Source organism: Microtus oregoni, unplaced genomic scaffold (genome assembly GCF_018167655.1).
Source record: "Microtus oregoni isolate MIOR12 unplaced genomic scaffold, Mior012 000007F_ref0000211, whole genome shotgun sequence".
Taxonomy (NCBI): domain Eukaryota; kingdom Metazoa; phylum Chordata; class Mammalia; order Rodentia; family Cricetidae; genus Microtus; species Microtus oregoni.
The window spans coordinates 35,593,122-35,605,536 of NW_024543066.1; the positions used below are offsets into that span (position 1 = coordinate 35,593,122).

Genomic DNA, 12,415 nt, shown 5'->3' on the forward strand with positions numbered 1-12,415 from the left:
CTCTACTCTATCCCTTGCACTTTTAATTCCCTAGCTCTGTGGTGGCACTGAACAAGATTCTGTATTTTATTAAGTGCTGAGCTGAGAAACAGTTTGAAACATCACCTGTAAAGTGGAAGGAAGGGAGTTTGCTGCAACTGCTCTGTCTCTGGCCCAGATATCCAAGCCTTTCCATTTGTTTCGGTGAGGACTTGATGACAGTGCAGATAACCTGGTTCATCCAGTTTTATAGCTGGTATAGCCATCTCCATTTTTATAGCTTCCCCTCTTCAGTCTCCTCCCGCTTGCCTTTCTTTCTGTTTTCTGTATTGACATCAGTGAAATAAAGGAATACAGGCTGGCGGTATAGGCTTGGAATCTTAGCTGTAGTTTTCTTCTTTTGTTTGTTTTTGTTTTTTTAATAGGAGACATAGTCAGTAGAATCATAAGCTCCAGGTCAGCCTAGGTAACTTGGTAAGAACACATTTCAAAATAAATGTAAAGACAGGGCTATAAATGGAGCTCAATGGTAGAACACTTGCCCAGCATGTAGAAGGCTCTCGAAGGCTCGAGAAAGCTCTGGGAGGGTCTAGGTTCAAACCCAAGTACCTTTATTTTGGCTTTGCTTCACTAGAGTTAGCTCTATGGTAAGATCAGCTGGAGAGGAAGACTTAACTCATTCTTCAAGACCATGGATAGCCACCTTGGTGATGTAGCTCTTGAGGCCTCCAATGATGCTCAAGCACACTCCTTTTAAATTGCTGTAGCGTGTGCGCGCATGCGCGCGTGCACACACACACACACACTCCTTAAATTTGTAGATGTAAAAACTGAAAAGCCATGCTGTATCCAATCTTAAGCCCCATGGTGATAGGTTAGGTCTGCATCTTGGGACTATTGAGTTAGGAGGGTCAAAATCTTCTTTCAGACAATAAACTGCCATTTCTAGAACCAACATTTTCTATTTTATCTCTCAGAAATACTCCAGTACACAATTCTCTATGTGAGTATAATTATTAGCATTCAAATATGTACTCCCTTCTGTTATTTTTAAAACATGTCTTTGATGATCTCTTGGGAAAGTCACATCATGCATCCCAATCCTGATTGCCCAGTTCCACCATATCTGCCCCTCATACTCATAATGTTCCCCCCCCAAAATTAAAAAAAATTAACAAAAAGGAAAAAAAGCAAACAAAAAACCCCACTTTCCTTTCCCACTTCTCTAATACCTCCCTTTGTCTTAGTGGCACTGGGAGCTGTGCTGTGTCACACCGTGGACATGGTGCCCTTTTGTCCACTCAGCTTGACTTGGAAATGTCCATTGCGATGAGTTCTTGGTTTGGTTCAGGGCCCCTACATTTTTTTCTTTTCTTCTTTTTTTTTTACACAGTAATTAATTTTTTATTTTCATTTAAAAATTTCCCTTCACTTCCAAGCTCTTTTTTCCCTCGAAATTAAGAAACATACATAAAGAGATAAAATATATGTAATTATGTGCTTTATATCTGGGCTGTACATTTTCCTCCCTCCTCTTCTCCCAGTCCCTCCTGCCCCTCTGTTCCCATCCTCCCAGTATCCCCCCCCCCCATCCACTGCTCCTGCATTTTTGTTTAGGAAAGGGCGGGTCCCTCAGGAGTATCAACAAAACAGGGCATATCAAGTTGCAGTAAGACTAAGCACCTCCCCATGTATTACGGCTGGGCGAGGTGACCCAGTATGAGGAGTAGGGTCCCCAAAGCAAGGCTCCCTTCTTAATGACTGCCTCCCATCTGCCTACAACCTGTCACAAAGGGACTTCTTTGGTACATATGTGTGGGCACTTCAGACATTTGGTTGGAGTGTTGGTATGCCACTTCTGTTGATGCTTTTCCTGGAGGAAACCATATTTCCTATCCTGAGTTTTAAATATTTCCCTTCTTGTTAGTTTGAGAACTTCATAAGCCACGTGCTGAGTCTCACATGTGCAGTGACTTTTATGTCTCTGCTCTTTAAAGCCCGTGGCTTTAGAGTGACCACGAAGGAACAGGAAAACTGGAAGTTCTGTGAGTACAACTCAGGAGATGAGAGGCTGACTCTTCTCAGTCCTGCCCTCTGCCCTTCACATAAACCACCGGGCTGTTCATTTGTCATCTGAAGTTAGCCTGCCTCTCACTGGTGCTGGCCTCGGCTTTGTTCAACACAACTTGCTTTCTGAGAGGACAGGGCCATGCAGAAGGGTAGATCTGTGCCCTCCAGAGGAGGAAGGTTCCCATGAAACAGGGACACTTGGTGTCAGTGAAAAATTATACCAATTACATCAAGGAAAATGCCACCCATCAAGGAGAATATTTTAATTCTCTCTAGTCCAGACTATTCATGACATTTTTGTGTAAGATTCAATACAGGTCTGTAAAAGTAAGGCATGGAATCAGCTCTGCCTGTTAGGTTCAAGAGAGTCTGCGCAGAGAAAAAAAAATAGAAAAAAAATTAGGAGCTGAGCACAGAGGTGTAGCTTATATCCTTTTATATTTTTCTTCTGTTTCGGTTAGTTGTTCAAGGATCAGAGAGCGACTAATTTTTCCCGGAGCATTTACCATTTTCCATTGCTCGCTGTGCCATCCTGCTTCAGAAACAAGCCGAATCATTTTCTCTTCCAGGGCAACTTTTCCTTCCAGTTCTGTCGGAGGTGGTCCAGGCCTCACAGTTGGTTTCCCCATAGAGCGCCACAAGATGGCGACAGCGTCACGGTGGAGACCGGCCAGCTGCTCCTGCTGGATGCGAACACAAGCCTCCTGAATTCGCTGCACCTTAAAGGTCTGTGGAGTTTGAACAGCCTGTGGTCACTCGGAGGGTGTGGGAAGGGAGGGGGAAGGTTCTGGAGAAGTTTCAGCGTTTGATTGACAGTTTATTTTGAAACCAGATTGAAACGTCTTTTAAAATGAAAAGTAAGAAATGGTCGGAGGAGTTCAAAGCTAAAGGCCGTTCTTTTCCGCTCTTTTAAAGCTCGGAGCTTAATTATTTTATTTTTTTCAAAAACAAGAGAGTTAATAGTGTTCTCCAGGAGCAGCTGCCTTGCCCCAGCCCTTTGTAGTCATGCTTATCCAGGGCAAACCCCACAATATAGCAAAATGCCTTGAAATTGGTTAATGCTGCTGCCTTTGAAATCGTCTGCCAAGAAAGCAATGTCTTCCTGCGTTTACCCTGTTGTGGTTTTGTCTTCTCGGTCCCATGGAAAGTCATATAAATAGGCTTCCTTAGTGCAAAACCATCCACATAGCTCTAGGGTAGAGGAAGTTGGAGGAGCCTGAGAATTCGAATTTCAGCTCATCTACCATGTGGCTAAGTCAGTCACTTCACCTCTTTGTGCACTTATTTTTGTATCTGTGACATGATAATAAATCACACTTCCTACTTCATGGGCTGATAATAAGAAATAGTTATGAAAGTGCCTTTGCTCATTGTCAGATGGAAACTGTGTGGGAGAAAGGCTTAGTTATGGACGCCTCTAAAACTTGACACCAGTAGCTACTATAGATGCCGTAAACAACACTTGCATGCACTCTTGTTACAGTAAGAACGTATCTACACACCCAAACATTTGGAAGAGGATTAGCTAAAGTACTTTTGATATCCCTCCCTTCCTTCTTTCCTTCCTTCCTTCCTTCCTTCCTTCCTTCCTTTTTTTCAAGACAGGGTTTCTCTGTAGTCTTGGTTCCTGTCCTGGAACTAGCTCTTGTAGACCAGGCTGGTCTCAAACTCACAGAGATCCTCCTGCTTCTGCCTCCTGAGTGTTGGGATTAACGTCATGTACCACCACCGTCTGGCTATAATACCTGTTTCTTGTAGACTGAATCAAGATTTTTTGGCCAGTTATTGTGACATTCTTTATTCTGGAAGCTGCTTTTATTTTTCCTTTGTTCCCAGGCAAGAAGTTTTCTGTCCCGTCATTAATTAGTGCCCTTTAAGAGGTAGAATGTCTGTCATATTAAGTTTTTGCCTGTTTTATGCTTGCCTTTTTTCCTTCCTTCTTTCTTTCTTTCTTTCTTTCTTTCTTTCTTTCTTTCTTTCTTTTCTTTCTTTCTTATATATACATGTATGAATGTAGTATGTATGCATGCATGTATGTAGATCAGTGGCTATTGGGTTATGTATGCATGTATGTATGTGACTTAGTGACTATGGGGAATATTATGTATGTGACCTAGTGGCTATGGCGTGAGTGTGTGTGTGTGTGTGTGTGTAATTAAGTGTAGGTATGTAGCTTTGTGGCTATGGAAGTATTATGTATGTATATATGTAATGTGGTTTAATGTATTGTATGTATATATGTGGCTTAGTGGCTATAGGGATATGTATGTGTGTGTGTATGTAAATGACTTAGTAGTTAAGGAATATCAATAAACCAGTATAACCTGAAGACTGGCAATGACAAAGTAAAATCAGAGACTTAGAACTGCATCTCAAAAGGTTTCCTTGCTAAGCTTTAAGTGGGCACCATTCCCACAGAATCTGAATTATGACGGAGGATGGGGTACCCTGCAGCTTCTCAAGGGCCTTGGCCTTTTGTTGACACAACCATTTGAAAGACTCTTTCCTACTCAAGTCTTGGATTTCTAAGTCTGGTCTTTGGATATATGCTTATTTCTTAGGAATGTTTAACCAAGAAATAGTGTTGAAAAGACAAGATATGAAGGAAGAGGCCTCAGATGGGCATCAAAGGGCAGGAGAAAGGAAGGACCCTGTGCAGCAAGTTTACAGCTTTTCTCTATGAGTTCAGAGATGCAAGTAACTCACCCACTTTCCCCTCACTCATGGTTTCCCATGATCATTTTAGGTTAGACAATATTTCACTCTTGAGTTGTGTAGAATTGATGAGCGGCATTTGGGAGGACACTCTCATTCTGGGGAATGGAAGAACAGGAAGTGGATATCAGCCTTTGGACACTTAGCTTACAAGAGTTCTTTGCAGGGAAGGGAATTGCCTCCAGAGAAGCTGAGATTTTTATCATAGAGACACAAATTGTAGATCTAGAAATAAGGAATACAATGAAAAGACAAAGACCAAATTTTGCTCAATAGATAATTTTTGAATGCTTATTAAGTGGCCTAGGAATTCTCTCAGATGCCAGAAAAAGTGAAGAAAATCATTAATGGCAGCAATATTACTGAAAGGAAAATAGCAAGGGGAGTAAATACGACAGATAGAAGTTTCTAGTTCTAGCTAAAGCAGTTGATAGATACAAGCAGAGATGTACAGTGAGGAGTGAGTAGTTATGAGAGGTGACCTGTGGAGAGGATTCAGAACATGCCATTTTTTGAAGTGTGTTAAGCAATACAAGTCAGTTAAATATTTGCTGTGCAGGAAATAAGAACCCAGGTTCCATTCCAGAACTCACATGAAAACGTCAGGTGTACTGACATGCACTTGAAAGCCCAGTGCCAGAGAGACACACACAGGGAGTTCCCTGGGGCTCACTGGTCAGCCAGTATAGCCTAATTGGTGAGCTCCAGGGCAAGAGCCACCCAATCTCAAATGAAGCTACATAGCATTTCTGAGAATAGCAACCAAGGTTGACCTCTACATGAACATGCCCATACATTCTCAGACATGTACGTCCACGTGTTTAAAAGAGAGCATGTCATTTATTCTAGACTTGTGTTTGGATCACATGGAGAATCAATGTGGGACAGACTTCCCTACCTTACTTACTGAAATTGCATGTTTCTAGCAGTGAACCTAATGATAGACTTTCATGCTTTGTTTTACTATAACCACCAGTGATTCCTGCTGTTTCAAGTCTCACTCGGTGTTTGTACATCTCCACTTACATCAGTGTCATTTCATTCCTGATCACTGTAATCTTAGGTCTGAATTGCTAAACATTGCCACTAAGTTTTCCCCAGCGCTTCTAGCTTTGTGTGTGTGTGTTCCTTTTTTAGCAGAATCCCAATTTGTAACAGCAAGACGCTAAATTGTTGTGTGTTCGAGCTTCCTTTGGAGCTGGGCATAGTCTTATGCTAACACCTGGTCTAAGAAGAAACTTACATGTATAAGAAGTTTCTTAAAGTAGAACTGATGCAGTAGGACATGTCTGTTCTTCATTTCTTCCTCACTTCCTGTTATTTAAATATGACAGCTCAATCAGCCACTGTATAAGATCATTAGGTGATTTGGTAAGGATGGGGAAGAAGGAATGTGAAATGAGCTCAGGACCTTGATGACGCTGGAGTTGCTGTGGAAGTATTGAACTGGCCACTTTAAAGAAATTTTAATATATTATTCATTCTTCCCTATTTGCTTGCAATGCGTTTTCATGATTCATATCCCCAACTCCTTGTTTTAACTCCTTCTGGATCTACTCCCTTAACCATAACTCCTCCCAACTTTCTATTTGAATAAGCCTCTGAGTCTAAGCAGATAACCCATCTGTACATGGGTGTGGGACCATCCACTGGAGCATGGATGGCCTGCCTGTGGCTATAACCCTGAGGAAAATGGACAGTCCTCCCCGTGCAACTAACAGCTTCCTCTAGCTCCTGAGCTGGGGCTGGGAGCTCATGAGCTTCTTCCCACTCTATGCAAAAGTAAGTTCCTTTTTGAAATCACCTGTTTGAATAGAAAATAAGATTCCTTGTACTGAAGTCATTGCAATTTGCCTTGAGTTCTGTATGCTAAGATGTACCCTATCAGTGTTAGCTCATGACTTCTAATCTATCACACCCCCTTGTTGCTTCTTTCTCCAGAACCCTCTAATGACTTTACATGATGGAGGAAGGTCATTGGTTAAAAAAAATAAAGAAACTGCTTGGCTGGCCCTCATAGGTTAAAACATAGGTGGGAGGAGTAAACAGAACAGACTGCTGGGAGGAAGAGGAAGTGAGCTCAGAGACTCCATGCTCCACTCTCCCAGATAGACTCCACAGCTCTCCTATCAGGGACAGACGCCTCAGAGAGACGCCATGCCCTGCTCCCGGGCAGACACACGCGATGAAGCTCCGACCCAGGATGGACATAGGCTAGAATCTTCCCGGTAAGACCGGTGCTCACAGATTATTAGAGATGGGTTGATCGGTATGTCAGAATTAGCCAGTAAGGGCTAGAGCTAAAGGGCCAAGCAGTGTTTAAAAGAATACAGTTTCCGTGTAATTATTTCAGGGTATAAGCCATGTAGGCAGCCGGGGTGCTGGGACGCAGCCCCGCCACTCTTATTTCAACATTTACATCTCACCAAGACTGAAACCCAAGGTCCTTCTTTAACTTTGGATTTATTCTTTGATCTTGTCATCCTTACTCACCACAGCTAAGCACTTCTGTGAAACTACCTGACCTTAGACCTTGGCCCTTGATGTCCTTTGTCTGCAATATTTGTTCTCTAGGTTCATGTAGCCTGCTCATTGTGTTTATATGCTCTCTGAGACAATATCAGTGTATCAGAAAGGGCTTACAGTACACCTTTCCCAAAATTGCAACTACCCCTCTGTAATTGGAGACTGCAATTTCATTTTCTGGCTACTCAGACCTGCATTATCACACAAAAACTGTATTAATTACATGTTTGGCTAGTGGCTCGGGCATATTTCTGGCTAGGTCTTATATCTTAAATTAACTCATTTCTATTAATCTGTGTATTGTCATGAAGATGTGGCTTACTGGTAAAGTTCTGGCATCATTCTCTTTCAGCAGCTACATGGTGTCTGCCTGACCCAACCTTCTTTCTCCCTGCATTCAGTTTAGTATTTTGCCTTCCTATATTGTGCCCTGCAATATGCCAAAGTGGCTTCTTTATTAACCAAAGTTAATAAAACATATTCACAGCAGATAGAACAAAATCCCACATCACTCCTTTTATTATTCTTTGCGTTGGTTTGGTTTTCCTTCTTCATAATTTTATTACCACAAGTCATATTTTAAACTTAGTCATTGCTACAAAGTATGTCTCTTCTCATAGAATAATCCCCAAATCAAAAAAAAATCATGAATTTGTTGGCTGTTGTCTAGTCAGGATATAGAACAGTGTGGAACAAATGATGGAGATTAAAAGCTGCAAGGTGATTGTCGCATGAATGAGCAAGCAAATGGTCTATGGTTCAAGGTCTGGGTGAAACCTATTCCATATATGAAAATAATTCCTGATTTCTTGAATATTATCTTTCCCAATTAGTTTTCAGTCTCTTTAATTGTTTCAGTGATACATATCTCTCCTTTTAATCATTCTTAAATTGTTTGAAATAAGCTGGATTCTTGTGATCACGATAAAGACATCCAGATATATCTACTTTTGTTTTATTTTGGAGTGCAAACACATTTACCTGTTGAGCTGTTTTGTTGTCTCTCCTCAGCATTATTTTATTCTAAGTAGAAGAAGATACAAAACTTTAATTTGTGAGCCATCTCTACTTCTACTTCTTCTACTCTCCTTCTCCTGTTTTTGTATTTTTGAAGCAGAGTCCCTAACCAAAGCTGGGTTTTAAATCCTTATAGCTGAAGAGGACTTTGAACTTATGCTCCTTCTGCATCTAGTTCCTATTGCTGAGACTATAGGTTGACAACACAATGACTTGCTGGGAATGGAACTCTGAGCTTCATACATGCCCACCCAGTACTATCAGCTGCACCTAATGCCCAACCCCCCATTTTTTTCTTTTAGTTATTAGGGATACTGTTAAACACAAAAGAGAATTAATCACTTATTACTAATGAGATGGGGGTGGAAATAGGCATCTTGCCTTCATTTCATTAATTATACTTTTTGTGCTTTTATGTGAAGATGCCCAATAGCTAAAGGCATTTCTGAATTAAAACTTATCATTTTTATTCCAAGTAATTATGAGGAGCAATAAAAACAAAGAAGGAAAGTTCTCCTATTTCAAAGAATTATGCATCCCAGTCAAGGATCTTCTGCAGTTGAGGAAACATTTATATTTCGGAATGAGGCAATGAATCTCTTTCTCATCTGGTGGTCAAGCAGCTTGATATTAACTGGCTGAGAGATAATAATTAAGAGTTAATTAAGGGAGGACAGACCATCCTCATAATGTAGAGCCTTTATAATTTAGGTGTCTCTCTCATACATGCACAAAAATTATGATAAATGCAAGCTGGTGGATACATCAATTTCAGTATCTAGTGTGTGTATGCATATATAAATATGCACATGTATATAAGTGTGCACATACAAATATGTAATTAAAACATCATGTTTTACACTAAAAATACATATAAAAATGACATTTTGTACTTTCTTATTTCTCACAATGCCATTTCTTTAAAACCTTTTTACCAGAAGCTTGCTTCCAATTTCCATTGCTGCTTAGTAATACATTGCTTGCCCTTAATGCGATTTTCTATTTCTTGGTCTACTGGTGTATACCACGACAGTTAAATGCTTGGCAGACTTTCAAGCCAGAAAGAGCCAAGTTAGATCTAGGCCTCAGCATCTACCATCTCTGTGACCTTGGCTAAACTGAGCCCCTATGAGCCCCAGGGTTCTCCTTCCTGGGGCAGTACCAGATTGTAATGACTTCAAAAGTCACAGCAATAGCAAGAGCAAGCTCTTGGGATGGTTACGAGGCAGTATTACTATGCACTCCTCAGTCACAGGGATGTTTTGAGTTAAATGAGGAAATATTTTTAAAGCCATTAGTTTTTGACAGAGCCTGGTCCAGAATAAGAACTCAATTAACATCCGTTGTTCCTTTTGGACTAAGAGCGATAACAGAGGAGATGGCTGAGAATCAGACCGAAGTTAAAATTTGATTTACAGATAGCAGTTGCTTCTATATATAAAGCAAACTGGATTATATGAAAGAATTAGCTGGATAATAAAGGCCTTGGATTGCTTTTGCCCCTGTTATCTTCAGGATGCGCACTGAAGTGTTTTTCTTTCCTTTGCAAGGGAAGAAGGGACAGGAGGTGGAAACAGCAGAATCCTCATCTGCCTGCCTCCTTTCTCCTAGTTGCTCAGGAACATAAGGCTTTTCTGGTGCAACTTGGAATGTGGGCACATTTCCTTTAAAGTTGTTTTTAGTTCAGTTTTAAGGAGACTCAGATCTTTTGGATCTATTATAATCAGGACTTGGATAGTATAAACATGATTATCTCCGTTTTTTTGAGACAAAACATCATTTACTTTAAACAATGCAATATTTTATTTATAATTTGAGAATTTCATACATACCCAAAACACATTTTGATTATATTCAGCATTCTCTACTCGCCACAGTTGCTTCCAGATCCATCTTCTACTCCATTCCCTCTCCCCACATCATTCCCATTTTGAAAAATAACTGAGTCCAATTAGTGTAACCTGTGTGAGGTGGAGCCAATGGAGCATGGCTGATTCCTAAGAAAATGAGTTTTCTTCTCCTAGTGACCATCAATTGCAGTAGCTCCTCAGCTGGGGTGGAGGCTTGGGGGCCTCCCTGTCCCATGCTGGAATTCTGACTGGCTTGTTTTGTGCAGATCTTGTCCTTGTCACCACAGCTGCTGACAGTTTATGAGTGCAGTGCCATTTCTCAACTCACCGTTGAACCCGTTGTCAAATTTCTTCATCTTTGGAAAGGTTCTGGGGATTTTAGGGTACACCATTAGGTGCTGAACCCAGCTTGCCATTTTTTCCCTGATGTGTTGGCTTTTGCTAGTACCTGAGACACAATATAAATGGAGAAATAATTTTGTATCGCGGTGTGATATGTTTGTCTATTGTGCTAAGGGGGACGTGACAGAGCAGAAAAACTCATACGGGGGACATGAGGCAGAGGATGGAGAAGAGGCCAGGGCATGATTGTCTCTAATATATTCCTCTAGTGACCTAAGGCCCCCCACAAGGTCCTGCTTTCTGTGTCTCACCACCTCCCCGGGATGCGAATCTGTCAAGGGATCAATCCATTGATTAGGTCAGAGTCCTCAGGATTTAGTTGTCTTGGCAATGTCCTCATAAGCACACCCTGAGCTCTGCTTTCCTAACTTCAGTTCAATTAAGTTCATAGTCAAGACTAAGCATCTCTCCAGGGAACTGTATACGTTGTTGCTTCTTATTGACATTGACCTAACCTGGGATTCTGATGGGGCTTCAGGTCTACTTAGTAATAGAGTGATCAGGAAATGCTTTAAAGAGGGCTCCCCTGATATGCCACTTGTTGCCTTTCTTGTTAGCAGTTGCTTGACAGATTTCTCTATGCTTGCAGTATTTGTAGACACCAGCTTTGCTTAAAAAGAAGTGGAGGGGAAAGGCAGGAAGGAGAGCAGAGAAAAATGTAGAGCTCAATAAAAATCAATTTAAAAAAGAAAAAAAGCAAAGAAATAGTGAAGTTCCAGGTGCCCTGGTACACACCTTTCATCCCTGGATTGTGGAGGCAGAGGCAGAGACAGAGAGGCCGGAAGATTTCTGTGAGTTTGAAGCCAGCCAGAATGACAGAGTGGAACTGTATCAAAACAGCTTAAAAGGCCCTAAATTACATTATTAGAAATGTATTCCTGTGTAAATGCTATATCTAATATTCATCACAAAATTCTATATTCAATAAAATGATAAATTTAAAATGCTGAGCAGTCTAAAATAATAAAACTATTAGTTTTTCTATACCTACCCCCTCCAAAAATAAAAAGGAAGTGGATCTGATGACAGGCTGGAGTTTTGCTCCTAGTGAAATATTCCGTATTAAGGTTTCTTTCTGGAATAGGATGCTTGGTCAACATGTGATCTGAAGCTGCCAACATTTGTTTCAAATTAGTAAACTTAAAATAATTTAGCTATAAATTGCCTATGAAGAAGGCTGAATTACTTCCTTTGTTGGTCAAAATATGGGTTTCTATGCTGTGAAGAGACGCCATGATCATGGTAACTCTAAAATAGGAAAATATTTAATTGAGGTGGCAACTTATACTTTCAGAGCTTCAGTCCATTATCTTCATGGTGAGACAAGGCGGTGTGCAGGTAGATAGGCTGTATGTAGCTGAGTGTTCTACATCTTAGGAAACAGAGAGTGGACGGTCATGGTGGGTAGTATGGATGTGCATGAGAATACAGGAGACCCCAATGCCCACCTCCACAGCATCTACTCCAACAAAGCTACATCTCCTAAAGTGCCATTGCCTTCGGGGGACATTTTCTTTCAAACCACTGGACCACTCTTCAGACAGAAGATGGTAAAATGACTCACGAAAGTTTGGTCAGCTAGATGGACCCTGGGTCGAATCCGAGGCAGTCACAGATTTTTCGGTGGGTTTGATAAGTCTGCTAGTGCCTGAATAATAGCATCTCCTTCCTATTGGTAGGGAGAGAAGTGGATTGAAGCATATGTAGCCCTGGGGATGAGGAGTAGTGGAGAACAGGGAAATTGTGCTGCCTACATTTGCCAGCAAGCATCCCATGTGGTCCAGAGCTGAAGCTTGATGAAGTCTGTACCAGAAAGTATTAGCCATAGTTTTGAAAATTACCCATACTTTCTTTTA

The 12,415-nt window shown here is 41.1% G+C and overlaps 1 protein-coding gene across 1 annotated transcript in view; it reads left to right on the top strand.

Moving 5' to 3' along the window:
• The window catches only part of Pkhd1 (PKHD1 ciliary IPT domain containing fibrocystin/polyductin), a 443,194-nt gene that overhangs the window by 126,993 nt on the left and 303,786 nt on the right, over nt 1-12,415 (top strand). Inside the window, exon 35 of the mRNA XM_041656327.1 lies at nt 2,619-2,775. Coding sequence (XP_041512261.1) covers nt 2,619-2,775 — 157 coding nt within the window. The remainder of the gene's footprint in view (nt 1-2,618; nt 2,776-12,415) is intronic.